Genomic DNA, 18,000 nt, shown 5'->3' with positions numbered 1-18,000 from the left:
AATAAAGGTTTTCCACTTTTAACCATTAATATTGATAAGTCACATGAGGATGGAGCTACCTTAAAGCCTTTCATCAGTGTATGCAATTTTGAAGGAGTGAAGTTTTAAGAACACATACTGTTGCTGAACATTAGAATTTAACTTAGATATTCAGAACAGGAATTTTTTTCTAGATTTCATAGCCCATGGAAGTAGTGATACTTTTTCACTAGTATTCAGCTGACCGATAAGGCCTGTGGACCTCTTGTTTGTTCTAGTTGAATTGTGCAAGGTTGTGTCCAAGAAAGCCAAGCACTCTGCATTAATGCAAAGGTGATGTGTGTTTCACCAAATCAGTTTGAAATATAACATGATCTGTCTGAAGAAGTTATCTACTTTTAAACATTCTAGAAATCTCTTCTGTCTAGTAGGAAATTAAAGAGGAGACTCTAACATAAACAATGATGAAATTTATTGATGCACATTATACAAAAAAAATAATAATAAAACAAATAAAATAATTTTAATATATACATCAACAATTTGGCAATGAAAAATCTCCAGCAACAAAGCCTTTTGTTACATCCAAGCCTATCTCTACCCAAAGTTGTCATATTGCTTGCTCTCACATACACCTCTGTCAACATCTTAGGGTTTAAAAAAATTCTTTTGCTTCGACACATACAAATATACATTTATTATAACCCAATGGCTAGTTATGCTGAAGCATGATATATGCATAATCATTTTTCGGGGAAATATTGAATCAGCTATAAACAGATTTACATGATGAAGAGTATATTGGGGATGAATATTTTTCGGAGTGCGCACATGGTCAAACAGAATTTCAAAAGGAGAAAAATCTGCCTTCTGTGAATGGCAATGCAGCACAGGAAAAAATCTGTCATCTGTAAATGTGTAGCCAGTGTGTGTGAAGTACAAACAACTCTAGGCAGAGATTCAGGTGCACCAACAAGAGCTCTTACATAATTCATTTTATCAACTTTCCAACAGAATATGTTTTTATTCATATTCACATATTTTCTTTTTTATTAACAGAAATTCTTTTTCAAATAAGAAATCTGAGGTTCACTAGCAGTTATATTCAAACAAACAGTTTTCATCCCCTTTCTTTAATGCATTATTGACAGAATATGTCAAATGAAAAAAAAAAATCTAGTTCCAATTTGTTTTTTAAACAAAAATACTGACAACCCGCTAACAGACTTCATTACAAAGTATAAAGTATACCTAATACAACACTCACATTATAATTATCTTACACATAAAATGAATACATGTCACACATATACATGCACGCTCAACACTTTTGTACAGAAACGGCAATATTCTTGTCAATTCTGATCTTAAAGCCTTTATCTAAATAAGAATTTGAAATTAGTTTGAATGTTACGTACCACAGAACATGTGTTGCTTTGTTCAACATTTTAAATATATTTATCCTGCACTGTACCTCTAATAATATTGACACCAGTGATGATTTTGTGTTTTCTAAGGGTGTTGCACTATACCACAGATACCTCTAAAACTTCACAACATATGAAGCTAAATGTGGGCACTTGTATGTAGAAACAAATCACTGATTATAATTGATCATTCTTTCATTAAAGGACACATCGCATGTTTTTAAACTTTTTAATTTTTTCAGCAAAATTAATTCATTTCATGCCTAAAACTACTTTACATGTGTTTTAAATGAAACAGTTTGCGTAGTTTTCGAGTTTGAAAGCGATGAAATTCAAATCTTGCGATATGCATATTTTCTTCGATATTTTACGCGCCATTATCTGTGACGTCATATGCGACCTCGAGCGAGAAGATTTGAAAACAGTTGTTAGCCATTTCATAAACAGATTAGATTTAATTGACAAACAAACAATTATCACATTAACGGCTTGTAAATAACACTGCATTAGGGTGTTTTGTGCCGTTTAAGGGTGTACTTGCTGTCAGTAGAGAGGCTTTGAACTGTGTTTTTTTCAATTTTCGAAGGAAGGTATGAGGGACAAGACGTGAATATTTTTTGTCGGCACAACGATTTTGCCATTAAAAAAACCCAGTAGAATTGGTACCTGTACTTTTTTAAACAAGCACTTGGACAAAGACGTAGATAAACTGCGAGAAAATGGTTCTATCGAAGCTACCCACTGTTACTTATAGGCCTACGGCTTATGCTTTCCGTTCTGTTCTCAAATTCAATACACACTCGCACCAACTGACCTTCACCTTGTAACACCATATAGGCAAAACTTCGCTAGCAGTGTCTACCAACTGGTAGTTTTAAAAAAGAAATTTGAAGATAAAAGATAATTGAACTTTCAATTATAAATAATAAAATATGATATTTCCCAACTTTGAATTGAATTATAATGCTTTCATTTTTTTTTTTTAAAGGAACACGTACGTGTTTACAACAACGTACAGCACGCCGCGCTCCCACTTCCTAAGTAACAACGTGTAGATAACAACAACAAAAAATAATGATTAATAAAATTGCTTGAATAAAATAATTTAAAAGTATTGGGATTTTCACCATAAGTTTGATAATTTTTATTATTATTATTTTTTTTCGAAATGCACCCGTGACAGTAGGCCTAGTTGTCAATGATACATAATCGTATCATAATTTAGATCTATCTAACTTCTCCAAAATAAATTTAATAATAATTGCACTGTTTATTTTCAAAAAGCAACAACGCTAATTACAGTTGTTTACAGAAATGACATTACCATATTGTGTTTAGACAGTGATCCCATGTAAACATTATTTACTCGCAGATTTCATACTCGCTTTCCTCGCTACATTTGGGCCGCTATTTGTATGCACTGGTGGCTAAAAGATATAAGACTCGGGAAATTTGTTAACATCGAAATAAATGTTATCCATGGTAAATTTATTAGGCCCCTAAAACCCGAGTTTTTAAAAATATCTAACACTACTTTTACAACAAGTTGATCGACGAAGGTCGCATATGACGTCACTGTACCACGTGACTACCTATCTAATTAACTAGGCTTTTTGAAATCGGGGCTTAGATTTAAGTCCGTATTGTGGCTAATTATCGCAATACTTCAGCGAACAAACTATTACAATTAATTTCTATAAGCATAAGGAAGACAAAATGCATATAATTTTGTATACTTTGAAAACACGATATGTGTCCTTTAATGGTTTAGAGCAAAATATCCCTGAATTCACATTTACAAAAAGTAAGTTTAAATACCATGATAGTTTGTAGATTGCACATACACATACGTTACAGAAAATTAACCAAGACATTGATGTTGTTAAAAATGACCTAAAAATATAATGATTCCTCCTCCAAAATACACTCTTTTGTGGTCCGTGTTTTTATTGATACATCTTATCTTCTTCAGGGCTTAATCTAAAAAATATCATTTTAATAAAAATACTTGTCTCAATTTAAAATGTTTTGTATTTCAATAAAACTGGAACATGACCCTGTCTATTGATTGTTACCCAGTTAGAAAGCTATCAGGACTACATCGAGACCACCAGTCCTACACACTATCCAGCGTGAAAGCATGGAATGTTAATTCAACACTACGATTTCAGTATCATCATTTCCATAAATTTGTTGAAAGAGTCTGTCCATTGTTTGGTGGTGCACCCCAATTCATGGCCCCCTGGTTTCCCATAGGAGCCCCCACCACACCCACATTTCCATTTCCCAAGCGCATCTGGGCCATTTGTTGTTGCATCTACAAAGACAGCAATGAAACATTATTTTTTGCATAAGGATCTGATTACCACTATTCTTCTCTCAGTCATTGTTAAGACTGATAAAAAAAAAAAAAGTACACGTGAATTCTAGGACAATTCTTCATTATATTTACAATAGCGATGACATCAGCAGATTAATGGATGGAATAAACTTAATCTTGGTACATCTACTGAGACGGAATCCTTACCTGTTGATACTGCATTTGTTGCATTTGTTGCTGGTTCCCATACCCTGCCTGGCTACCTGGGGGCACACCCATCATGTTATACATTCCATGTTGCTGAAAGTAAACTAGACCTGTCATAATGAGACTAATATGACCGCAGGGCTTATTCATTATTAGGGCATATAATTGATTACCAGAAAAATACACAGGCAAGTTTCAAAATAATTCATGTTCTGCCTGAATACAAGTTACAGGCTACACATTAATTTTTTTTTATCAATATTCATCGTGTAAAAAAGGAAGATAATGCCAAACTGAACAACACAGTAGAGATCTTTAGACCCCAACTTGAATTTATATTTTTAAACAAGATGAAATCAATTCAATACCCCAGTAACAGACGGATGAGAGGACAAACAGGCAGAACTGGATAAGTCAATACACCCCCAAATGTGCTGGTACGATATCTCATATTTTTCTTTTGTAAAAAATCGAATTCATTTTGTATGACTTGATATTTTGATGTTTATGTTATGTCATTATTGAGAACATCACAATGCATATCTCGGCAGCCTCGGCCTGAAAGTTTGGTTTTCTCAAGGGGAACTACAGTGAGTAATTTTGTATGTGTGTAAAAACTTCCTAATCAATCTGAGAACATTTTGTTAAATGCATAGATTATAAGACGAATGTTTTATCATTCTATTTACTATGCAACTTGTAGCCACGTGTAGACTTATGCAACTTGTAGCCACGTGTAGACTTATGGTGCATCATTCATCGTCTCTGCTGTACATCCAAGTTTTATGCATAAATATAGTAGATAACTAATATTTCTGAACGATGTTATACTTGATAATTGTTTAGATTAAATAGCTAAGCATATTCGATAGGAATTCTATATTTATTGTACAATTATCTCATTTTGAGGTGCCATTTAATTTTAAAACAATGGGACGTAATAATTTGTGACATCATGATAATTTCTATGTACATGTATGTGTAAAACAGTTATGCTATATCTTTCTTCACGTCTTATGATGCTATATTTTCCATTGCAGTGTTTTATCCACTGGCATGGAATAAAATCTGAACTTTGCCTTGGTTATAAATTTATCAATCTATTACAAGCTGCTGTATTTCAGGGTCTGCAGTATATTCCAGGGTCTTACAATATACTGTATACTGTAAACCAACTAACATTTGCGTGCGAGAACCACTTCCTCGCAAATATTTCTAGCCGCAAACCAGACCATTAATGTTTCTTGCACGTTTTTAAATTATCTTAGTTGCGAAAATTAGTTGTCACCAACAACAGTCTGTGCCAGAATACCAAAAGTTGTTAGGGGGAAGACACTTGCAAAATTTACAGAAATATCATGAAAAATAACTACAAATGGCAAAAACTTCTAATGATAAACAAATCAACCTGAAATTAATATATGCACAGGTTTACATTGTACACAAAATTTCCACAAAATTTAGTGAAAGTGTATGAACAGCCTCTAAAAAAATCTCTGGACAATACAAGTCCACAGACAAACAGAGTAAGACCAACAAACCCAAACAGTATTTAAGGGAAGTATAAAATGACACAACATTTCTGTTACTTTACAAATCAACACCATGTAAACATGCAAAATGAAAATGGTGCATCCTCTTCTTATCCAATGAAAATTCACTAAGTTGAGAGAAATGAAGCCCTACCTGTTGTGGCATGTTCATCATGCCCATTTGTTGTTGGTACTGCATGTTTGGTGCTGGTGCCATCATACTGTTTTGTGGCATCCCATACATCCCCAAGTTCTGCTGTGGCATGTACACACCCCCTGTAACACACAAAAGGAAAGTACACACCCCCTGTAACACACAAAACAAAAGTACACACCCCCTGTAACACACAAAACAAAAGTACACACTCCCTGTAACACACAAAAGGAAAGTACACACCCCCTGTAACACACAAAAAAAAAGTACACACCCCCTGTAACACACAAAACAAAAGTACACACTCCCTGTAACACACAAAAGGAAAGTACACACCCCCTGTAACACACAAAACAAAAGTACACACCCCCTGTAACACGCAAAACAAAAGTACACACCCCCTGTAACACACAAAATGATACTACACACCCCCTGTAACACGCAAAATGATAGTACACACCCCCTGTAACACACAAAATGATAGTACACACCCCCTGTAACACGCAAAATGATAGTACACACCCCCTGTAACACGCAAAATGATAGTACACACCCCCTGTAACACACAAAATGATAGTACACACCCCCTGTAACACGCAAAATGATAGTACACACCCCCTGTAACACACAAAACAAAAGTACACACCCCCTGTAACACGCAAAATGATAGTACACACCCCCTGTAACACGCAAAATGATAGTACACACCCCCTGTAACACACAAAACAAAAGTACACACTCCCTGTAACACGCAAAATGATGGTACACACCCCCTGTAACACGCAAAATGATAGTACACACCCCCTGTAACACACAAAATGATAGTACACACCCCCTGTAACACGTAAAACAAAAGTACACACCCCCTGTAACACGCAAAATGATAGTACACACCCCCTGTAACACACAAAACAAAAGTACACACCCCCTGTAACACGCAAAATGATAGTACACACCTCCTGTAACACACAAAACAAAAGTACACCTCCCCCCCTGTAACACGCAAAATGATAGTACACACCCCCTGTAACACACAAAAGGAAAGAATTAGTCCTTTACTAGAAAACTCTTGATAAAGAATTTGTATTTTTACAGGATCACTTTCAGATATAACATTCACTTTGGAATTCAAACATTTATGAGATATGCAAATGTGTAAGTATATGCATTCACTGAATGCTTTCAGAAAGGTATACATGTTATGTAGCATATAACAAAAAAAAAAAACCAACAAAAAACCAAAAAAACAACTTTAAAATATTATGAAGCATAAACAAAACTGTTTATTAAAATATTTGGAGTTGCAAATCCTCTTAGTCAGTATCTATTAAATGATATTTCTTGATAAAAATTCTCTTTTTTTTATTTCCACAAAGTATTTCCATAAGGATAAAGATTCTTTTGAGCAATTTTCATGGTATATACCAGTTTTCTTGTTTTCATAAACACACTGAATATTAAAAGGAAGATATCTTTGTTTATTCAAGGTGTTTTTTTTTTGTTATAAACTTTGCTCCAATTTATGCAAAGAGAAGGAAATTATTAAGTACAGCTGAAAATTTACTATTTGAAATCAACAAACTCATTATACACTTGCTATATACAAACTCATTATCAAAATAGACCTTCGTTTTACATGCATTTCCATGACCAACTTCTTAAGTTCATGTACTTATGACAATTAAAATATACTGAATACATGTGGAAATGTGAGGTATATTGACAAGCAAATTAACTGAACTCATGTTCCTTACATCAATTTATATTTTGATATTTTATTTGCTCTCTTTAAAAGGGGAGAAAAGCTTACAAAGACTCCTTGCTAAGTTTCATTACTAAATAACAATAAGGATCATCTTTAATTTCATTTGAAGTTTCATTACTAAGGCTTAAATAATATTTCAGAGTAGCTTTTGCCATATGCAACTCAAGTGACCTTGGACTAAAACAATAGGGGTCATCCTTCAGTCATGAAGACTTCAAGGGAAATTTCATGATAAAACTCAAAAAGTATTGCAGATAATATCCAGAATCCATTTCTCATAATATGCGACCTAGTGACTTTGACCTTCTTGACCTGAAAAAACAAGAGTACTGCCAATGGTACAACATATGCCTGTTAGACCTTCAGTGCAACAACTGTATCCATGATGAGAAAAAGTCCACAAAACTATTTGACCTACTTTTAGCCCTAAAGTAGGTCATGGTGCACCAATTAAGTTGAAGTGTGAATTGATTATGTATTTCTCTGAGAGGGAGTTTGTGACAAAATTTCAGGGTAATACCTGTATTCATAACCAGAAAAAAAATCTGGAAAATTGTTTGACCTACTTTTACCCCTAAAGTAGGTCATGGTGCACCAATCCACTGGCAACTGAAATGCAAACTAAACTTATATTCTTCTAAGAGGAAGCTTGTGACTAAATTTCAGGGCAATATGTGTATTTTCGAAATGAAAACAGTTTTTTGACTAAATGATACTACGATCTTGACCTTTGATCTTGAAAAACAATAGGCATCCTCTGCTTGGAATAAGGTGTATGTGTACCAAGTTCGATGGTCCAAGCCCCAACAGTTCAGTCTGTATTCTGCCTACAAAGTTTTCCAACTAAGTGATACATGTACTATGACCTTGACCTTAAAGATCAAAAGGGGTCCTCCACTTGGCATGAGGAGTATGTGTACCAAGTGTGATGGTCCTAGTTTGATCTGTATTCTGCCTTCAAGGTTTTCCAATTAACAGATACTATGACCTTGAAAAACAATAGGCATCTACCTCTTATATATCATGGTGATTAATTGTATGAAGTTGCAAGATCCTAGCCCCAATAGTTTGGTCTGTATTCCGCCTACAAGGTTTTCCTTGTAACTGATACTATGACCTTGACCTTTGATCCTGGACCTTGAGAAGCAATATTGATTGATTGATGTTTTCCGCCACACTCAACAATTTTTCAGTTATCTGGTGGCGCCCAGTTTTTTATTGGTGGAAGAGAGAACCCAGATACAATGTACCTGGGAAGAGACCACCGACCTTCCGAAAGTAAACTGGGAAACTTTCTCACTTACCGGCGTGAGTGGGATTCAAACCCGTGCCGACAGATGAAAAGCAATAGGCATCTTCCTCTCATTATGGTGATCAAATGCACCAATTGTAAGATCCTGGAGTTTAAAGTTCACTTTGTATTTTGCCCACAAGGGCTGGACAGACAGATGGTGCCATACCATAATATGTCCCGTCTTTGACGGACATATAAAAAAGGGAACATTTTCAAGTCATGGTGATATTTCATGTGAAATTTCATTGCTAAAGCTCAGACAATGTGAGGTATCCTCTGGAAACCCAGGTGTTACACAGATGGAAGTAAGATAGACTAGAATGATATTCCACTCCATGGAACAAAATTGGAAAATCAAGCAATGTCAAACAGTTTTCAAATGTCACAATCTTTGAAGATTTCTAGAGATAAACATTGCAATCAAAACATAAATATCATGCAATCTTTTCCAAAACCATCAATTTTTTTTTTTACAAAAGACCTGAAAATAAAGGCACATGTAAATGCATTTGTATATTTGTAAGAATAAATGGACAAAAGCCAGGAAAATTCTACTACTCAAGACATAAATAAGCCGGAAGCATGCTTGTGGTCTGTACCTGCTTCATACTGGTAAACATCATAGGGCTGTGCAATGCTACCTGTAAGTGGCAAATGTGGGTTATATAACAGACAGTTAGTGCTATAACCAGGCATTTCTTTAATCTGCATGTTCAGAGAGACTGTTAAAGTACCGATCACAAATACAGTCACCAACACTTGAAAAGAGTAGCATCTGAAAAATTCCGTCATTTGGACGTCTTAAAATTTTCACACGAGAATTTGGTCTCATAAATAACTGAAGCTTCATTTCAAAAAACCCAAAAATTTACTGGTCTTGTATCAATTCTAAAATTACCTGAAATAACATTATCTTTCATGTTTGGGCACAAAGAAATCTATGTTGAAAGTCTAAATTAAAATTCCTGTGAATTAATTAAATTCTGAGCGTGAAATTGTTCTCTCTTATCTAGAATAACTTTCATAAAATACAATAATCCCACAATCTGTCTGCAGAAGCTCTGTTAAAACACGTTAGAAATACACCTGGTAGCTGCCTCTATTAAACAATTCACATGATACACAAAACTCTCACTTTTGGGGATTGGAGCATATGCTATTGGCATTGGGGAGAAGTAATATTTTTCTTTAAGTTAGAATTCATTTCAATAATACGTTAAGAAATGATGAAAGCAAATATCGATTCATTAATGAGCATTACTTTCAAAGGAAGTTAATGTGATGTTCATCTTTGGAGGTTGTTGAAATCGATCTTGACACAGTTTTGTGACTGGAAAAAACACACTAAATTTGGAGGAAAATGTGGCCTTTTCCACATTGGGACTTGGATCTTGTATCAGCCCCAGTCCCAAGTTTTAGAAAATTGAGAGCTGTGATACATGTAAATTTGTATTAATGTTAATAAAGGTTTTAGTGCTAGCTTTGCATCCTCATAGTTGCCAACCTCTAGCAGTCTCAAGGAGCTATTAATATGATACAAATAGGTAATGTTGAATTTGTACAGGAATATATAACCCCATCTTCTAGGTATGTTAACTAATTAATTTATTGTTTGAAGTTTAACATCCCTTCAAGAACTTTTCACTTATTTCAAGATGGCACGAGCATTTGGTGAACTGCCACAAATTTAGATGTCTGACTTTTATGACCAATCAACAGAGATGGTTCTTCCTTGTTTTTAAAGGTATAAAAAATCTGAGAGCCCCACAACTTTTATTTCTAATACTAAGAGGTTGTCAAATGACAATCACTATCTTTTTTACTGTTTCAGCTTGGGATAAATCCAGACCTCCACATGAAATGAGTGCTCTACCAATTGAGCAACCGCAGCAGTTACTTTTAGGGAGAAAATAATGCAAAATTGACTAAAAATTGACAAAATTTGGGCAAATGGGGAGGGCAGGTTTGTGAGTTAGCAACTATGCCACCCTTCTCTTAAAAAAGCTGATTAATGAAAAAAAACTCACCCCTTCCTGCAATATTCCATTATTATACAAATAAGTATGTTAATACGTTAATAGCAGTTAAAGTGGTGATCAATACACATGGTATAGCTATTCTTTGTGTTATGCTAAATATTCAATAAATTCCTAAACTGTGAGTGGGTTTTACAGTACCTGGTACTCCAAACTGTTGTTGCGGCTGTTGAGATGACGAGCTGCCGAATAAAGCCATTATAGAAGCCTTTGTAGATTTATCCTGAGGTTTCTCTGATCCAGAATCTTGGAAAAGATTAAGCTCTGTTTCTCCATTCTATGAAATATTCATTAAATTAGATCACTAAAGACTTCTAGGCTAAGTCTTGGGTCAATTTATGTGTGACCTTATAGATCATAAGAATATAGTTCAGTTGGTAGCAGTCAGGTGAATAGAATAGATATTTGAATTTTAATACTGTTCACAAGGTTATTTTCGCCTCGTGTTATTTTCACCTCGTGTTATTTTCGCCTTTCTACACTTGTAGACAGTTATGTCCTGTTTTAAATTCACCCAGACAGTTGTGCTAAAAGAGAGATATGAGAGAAAACAGTTTTGCCCACTCTTAAATTCGCCCAGTGACAACGAGGATGAAAGGGACGAAAATAAAACAGGGGCAAATATTTCCCTGTATACAGTACCTGCTGTGTTGATTGTAGAGGTTGACTAGTCTGAGTTGTTGAGCCTGTCTGTGAAGAAACAGGTGCTCCTATAAGATCCCCCAATCCTCCAAGCAAATCATTGGAACTGCCCGATGTATTTTGTTTATTAACAACTGGTGTCTCTGTATAAAAAAAATAACAATTAGAATCTATAGATAATACATGTGAAAATTCACTTCTCATTATTGAAATGCATTGGATAGCATAACAAGAGCAATATAAAATATTGCATCTCTTTATAATTAGACATAACTTCAAATGCAACATTGAATATTATGCATTTTATAATAGCATTGAACACAGACTCATTCATCCATTATAACCCACTTGCATCATCATATCTATTATCCTCTCAAACTCTGCTATGAAGGGTTAAAGCTGTATGGTCCGATATTCACCTGTTGTTGTTTTTTTTTCAAAGTGTACAGACTTGATAAATGCAGCTGAATCAGTTTTAAAAGTTATCAACTTTCCCTTAATTACATAACTGAAAACATCTGCATGTAATAGAAAACAGTGAGAAGATTATCTGAAACGTAAATATGGAGGGAACCCATAAATACATTTGCTGCTCGTGGTGGGAACTTCTGCGTAAGTGTATCATATTGGAATCAAATAAAGAAACAAGGGGTCCAGTATATATAGGTAAGTCATATCCAGTTAATTCTGCCATCTCAACTTTTTTTCTTCCTTCTTTGTTCAAACATGGGGACTGGTGTAATTTCTTGCAGATTCAAAGCCATGTTTGGCTATATGTCTATAAATAGCCTTAAGCATATGAGGGGAATTCCAAGATGACGTACATAACTCCAGACGCAACCAGGTTTGAACGAGCATAAAATAACGAAGACATTTAGGATTACTAAAGATATTTGATATTTTCATTTCTCTTAAACAAAATCGTGAAACACTTATAGCATAGTATTGTAGTAACAAAATACACAGCTTTACACAGATAAGACCATCAATGATCTAAGTCTGAACTGGACTGTCATTTTATTTATCTTTTAAATATGCATTAGAAATGGTCAAGCAACCATTGTTTGTAAACACCCATTTAAAGCAAAATAATTCTGGTTAAAACAGTTGAATAATATAAATATGTACATGTGGTAATATGACAGTGTTTTAGCAAGGTGGAAAAAAATTGTCAAAAGTCAGACCATACAACTTTAATTAAAGATATACACATTGAGAGGTTTTACTGACCTAGTCCCAGAAGATCGTTTGAGCTGCTGGATGTTGCTTGACTGGTGATGGGTGCTGGTTCTTTTTTAGGTGAAGAAGTGGCTGAACTCTCTGGGGGTTTTGTTTTAGGGACCTATTACAACAAAACTTGCTTCATTCTATCACATTGAATACAATGACTCATACCTATAAACAATTCCAGTTAACATATTCAATAAACAATGACTATACAAGTGTGTGTTCACATACTGTGGAGAGCTGTATCATTGTCTGCTTCTGTCGTTTTTTCTTGTCTGCTTTTTCATCCTCTAAAAGCTGAAATCATACAATTCCATGGTGAGGCTAACATGGTAAAATTAGCAATAACTTGTAATTAACAATTTAATGTCACACAAGGACATGTAAATAAGTAAAAGTATTAGTAGTTAAGCTACCAAGACCAATGGCTACTTCTGCAAACTTATAATGTGAAATTACAATCGTAAAGAAAGAACATGTGATCTAGTCAATTTCTCATATGTTGATATTCTTTAAAGAAAATAGAAAAGAAAGAACTGAAGTAAGTTAATCGTAGCTTATACTATGGCTCATTGGTTATACGTGTATGCGTATATATGTAAGCACTATTCTAAACTAAACTTTCTTGTTTAAATAGTTTTCAAATTTCATTCTTCAGTCACCATATCCTTTTACTTTCAACATCTTTTTCCACTTTGTAAAGAACGTGAAATAAAGGCAAATGTGTGAACCACCACCACCACACCTTGTTAGTCCCATAGCCCAAAGTACAGAGTGTGAAGCCAGTCATGTGCTCTACAGTCAAACTTACCCTATCTGTTTTTAGCTACAGTAAATCAGGAACACTCAAAAAATAACACATACAACACAAACAAAGAAATGCTTTAAAACTATTGCATTAACTAATTAAAACTACATAAAATTTTCTTATGTTCATCTGATGTAAATAAATCTCACGACATTGTCTGATAGGTAACATACCTCTTTGGGAATTGCAACTTTAGGTGGCACCCACTCCCTCGCAATGTACTTCTTCTGTTCATATTTTGCTCTAATGAAGGCTTCCAAAGAGCTTTTTCTTTTGTTAATTAAAAAATATATATCTTTCATATGATTGAATATAAAGAAGACGTGTCATTAAATTATTTTAACAAATACTCAATATCTGAAAGGATCAATTGAGGGTAACAAAAGAAAAAATCTGGTTTTAGTCTTTACAAAAAGCTCACCCATAATCATACTAGACTGTCATCTAAGGCTGAGTAAGTGTAATTATTGGTTGCTTTTCAGTGCCTCTAGTATGTGGACATCGACAAAAACTTTTAATGGACCTCTTACAATGATGTAATAGTATGATACATGTATCTATGCATTAAGAGCTCTATCTGACATTTCATATTTTTGTAATGGTATATATCTGGTCTTAATCACTTATGGGCCAACTCTCTAGTTGATGTACATCTATTTTACAAGACATTTATTTCTGGCAACAATAAAACATGTCACTGATGCTTAAGAAATGAACAGCACTTTTGAGCTGTTCATGGTCAGTATGAACGGATTTGGATTTGAGGCAAATTCTGTGAATCGCGCTAGTGATTCACAGAGAATTTGCCTCAAATCCAAATCCGTTCATATTGACCATGAACAGCTCAAAAGTGATGTTCATTTCTTATATATATATTCATTTACTAAATCACCGTTTGTTTACATTGCTTCTATTTTGCTGCATGAAACGAACTCCTAGCCTCTGTCACAGTAGTTATTGTGACGTACGTCAACACATAGACATGACGTCACACTTCGTCTCACCCTGCCTTTTATCAACAATGCACGGTGCACTGTATTTTGGAGGTAGGAGACCGCAATATTAGGATGATAATCCAAGTAAGTTCACAATCTTAATTCGAATTATGACTTGTGAGATCTTTGTAACACATGTATTTTTTCAAATCATTACGCTCTCCCAGTCCCGTGCTTTAAGTTAGTTCATAATCCGTTCATAGTCAATATGAACGGACTGTGTCGCGTGCTGAAATTGGTTGGTTCATAGAGGAAAATGTGATTTGTAATATAAATATATGTATTTGAATTCTTAAAAATGGAAATCTGAAGAAGTTCATGCATATAGTACTTCACCAACAACAGAACTCTTTCCCAGAGACGTTCTGAACAGGCAAACACAACAATTCTTGTATGGCATGATTTTTTGCCGCCGCACATGTGGTTCTGTCGAGTAACGCAAAATGAATGATTATTGTCCTTGGAATAAAATCGACCACAACGAGGACCATTCTGCTTGACTGAGTTTGTTGTCTTTTATATAAAGAATGGATATACATTTAAACTATATTATTAAGCTGAAAATTTTCTAATTCTATTTTTCCATTTTTAATGTTCAGAATGCTTAACTAAAGTATTTCTAATGGTCAGCAAAAATTTGAATGTCAGTTGTCAAGGTACATGGGAGATACAGAGCTCACAATTCTTTCTTATGTAAACAAGGCTTGTGTCCTGTTTTTGTTTACACATGGCACAAGCCTTGTTTACATAACAAAGATCTCACTTGTAACACAACAACTGATATTCTAGTTTTGGTTAACCATTAGATATACCTTAGTTAAGCAATGTAAACAATAAAAATGGAAAAATAAAATTTTCGACTCAACCATGTCCACGCCCCTTTAAAGAAAAATGTACACAACATAATTACATAAGTAATGAAAAAGTGTTGAAAATGCAAAATAAAAATGGGATACGAGGCGGATTCAAACCATGGCAAAAAATTCATACTGCCAGCGGTGCAACTGAGTGGGCTATTCTAAGCACAAGTAATACCTGCGTAAACATGAACCAGGTTTTCAAAAACAGCGCCCCTAATTTTTTGTTGCTTTTTCGTGAATTTCAACCTCAAGGCAAGGGTGCTGCTAAAACAATACTAATGTAAATTGTTCTTAAGATTGTAATCTATCAAAATATAAAGATATTTTTAGGAGCAGGTTTGCCTTCAAGGATTTAAAAGATATTCACTTCAAAATATTCTAATCATTGCTTATAATGAATTACATGTATAATCAACACCAAGTACATGGGGTGAAGTTTCTCGTGTACAGAGACATCCAATTTACATGACATCCATTTTATACCCACTCATACAACTTTCCTTGGTGACTAGTCAGTAGTATTTATCTAAATTTATCAAGTGTGAAATTTACAGGAATATGTGCCAGTAATTGGAAGTTTGAGATTTCTAAAGTAAGAAAAAAAATTTAGGGTCCTGGACCTGACTTTGAGAGATCTTAAATTTAATGAGATCAAAGTCCGAGACATTACAAATCACTTGAACATGTGAAAGGATACGAGTCTGTCTGTGGACGTCGGTAACCATCAGGAATATTGGCCTCATAAACGGCTCTACCTCTACTGTTGCCCATCTCCATCATCATCTGACAAGAGATAAAACAGATTATTACAAATTATATAACTTACCATTGCAAAAGTAAGTAAAATGAATTGCTAGGAAAACATTTTTCTACATATGATTGTCTTTTCATTTCAAATCATAAATTTCACATTTCTATCTAAATTTTAACAATTATTATTTGATACTTACAGAAACTTGTTCTGCAGTCCATGTATCCAAATTGACAGATTTTACTTTTGAAAGATGCACACCGAGATTTCTGTGAATTCCAGCACAGCGAATACATAAGAAAATACCTAAATTCCAGGATGCCCATCTTGGTCCTAAAAAGATAAATCATTTATTGTTCAACAATCAAACAAAACTGAAGAAGTATGCATACAACTTACAAGTTCCCAGCTATTTCATTCATTTCAATATGGTGTAGAGTTCTGTTACAAAGCCATGAATTATAATGAGTTTTTCTTTTAATTTTCAAGCAACAAGTCTTTAACTACAGGTGTTAATTGACCATCTTTGGGTACTGTACAGAATCCTGTAGTGCATTTTTTTTAAACAGGGAATTTCTGAGTCTTGATATAAAACAATTTACCAATGAAACCAACTTTATTTTTGCATTATTTAAAAATATTTTCTTGAAATGGAAAAACAATTACTGAAAAATTGAAATCCTTCAGACATGTCTTTTTATTGGTGCATTTCTTGTATTAATGACTGATTTACATTGTTGTTTAATCAAATAATACAAAATCCCACATAAACACAGCAAAATCCTACTTCATTTAATGTGTCCAAAATCTTGGGTATCCTATGAACTTAATTGTATTTCTGGCATGCTAGAAAACTATAAGAACTTCTCCTCTTCTCTTTGATCAAACAGTCGATCACGGAAGCAAGGGTAATGAGTGAATAAATCCTCAAACATCAACCTGACTCTTCAGGCCACATCTTAACATTTGGACAGAGACATAAACACCTGTCATTTAAGGCTCTAGATTGGGTGATCAGGATTCTAGGGAGACAACTGAACATCTGGTTCTACATGCTTAGAAAATTCTGGTCGGTTAACAAACTTCTGAAATCACAGGTGCTTGCACCATAAAAGTTGTCAATTTTTTTCTCATTATTTTCAAAATAAAGAGAATGTCAGCTTTATTACTTTTATGAAACAAGTGCTAGTGACTATAATATGTATTTCCAGTTGTCCGATGCAATTATTGGCAGTCTTGGGGGACCACTAATCTTAGTCCATGCTGTTTCTTTTACTATGTTCCATATTTGAACATAGACAGAATAATTCTCGTATTTATGAAACAAAGTATAAACATTATACGTTAAAAATAAATATCTTGCGAAATTCACCAATCTATTGTTCATGGCCCAATAAATTATAAAGGACCAAAGGATCTCGTGCTATGGTACAAACTATAACAATTATCAAAACTAATAGTACTGACGGAATGACATGTCTCTATTTATAGATGAAATGACTCGCAGCGAAGCAAGAGTTAAGCGACTTCACCAATTACAGTGTTACAATTAATAACCACCATCAAGGGATTCACTAATGAGACAATAATTCCGCTAGAATCTTCAAAATGTGTAGTAATAGACATACAAGAACCATAACAAAAACAAAGGAACTTATGAAATATACTGTTGACAGGTTGAAGTCGAACAAAAAGTAAACCACCTTTAGCATCACAATCCACACAGTATTTGTTATCGTCGTCTTTGAGAAGGTTTGATAATACGGCCTGGAACTTCTCCTGTTGGGCTTTCGCTTTTTCTTTCTCTAAACGTGTCGACATTTTCTACCAGACAGGACTCCCTTTCAATATTTGACTCACAAACAGATCTACAAAATTGGTGACAACAAACAGGAAGTCACCAATAAAGAACGATAACTCTAACTAAATTTACTGATACAGAAAATACTTATAAATGAAAATATTGGATCACTTTTGAATTTGTATATGTAAAATAGTAACTA

At 34.2% G+C, this 18,000-nt stretch overlaps 1 protein-coding gene across 7 annotated transcripts; it reads right to left on the bottom strand.

The window, feature by feature from the left end:
* Positions 1–436: 436 nt before the first annotated feature.
* LOC125669849 (stromal membrane-associated protein 1-like) lies at positions 437–17,908 on the bottom strand. 7 transcript variants are annotated; one of them, XR_007368038.2, is made up of 14 exons: positions 17,701–17,908; positions 16,197–16,330; positions 15,944–16,029; positions 13,565–13,661; positions 13,395–13,409; positions 12,815–12,880; positions 12,587–12,698; positions 11,357–11,499; positions 10,856–10,991; positions 9,278–9,319; positions 5,620–5,741; positions 3,934–4,026; positions 3,482–3,723; positions 437–3,386 (listed from the first exon to the last, which is right to left on the bottom strand). XR_007368038.2 is itself a non-coding variant. In XM_048904669.2 (13 exons), exons 1-13 carry the CDS (start codon positions 17,816–17,818, stop codon positions 3,583–3,585), a joined length of 1,305 nt encoding a protein of 434 aa, XP_048760626.2. In that variant the 5' UTR covers positions 17,819–17,908; the 3' UTR covers positions 437–3,582. The 7 variants fall into 7 exon arrangements, 6 of the variants coding, with proteins under 6 accessions (XP_048760626.2, XP_048760627.2, XP_048760630.2 ...); XM_048904669.2 differs by having other exon boundaries at positions 437–3,723; XM_048904670.2 differs by having other exon boundaries at positions 437–3,723; positions 13,565–13,655; positions 17,701–17,907.
* Between the last annotated feature and the right edge of the window lie 92 nt (positions 17,909–18,000).

Source organism: Ostrea edulis, chromosome 4, assembly GCF_947568905.1.
Source record: "Ostrea edulis chromosome 4, xbOstEdul1.1, whole genome shotgun sequence".
Classification (NCBI taxonomy): Eukaryota; Metazoa; Mollusca; class Bivalvia; order Ostreida; family Ostreidae; genus Ostrea; species Ostrea edulis.
Note: the sequence above shows the minus strand (reverse complement) of the source record. Positions and strands in the feature narration are given on the sequence as shown.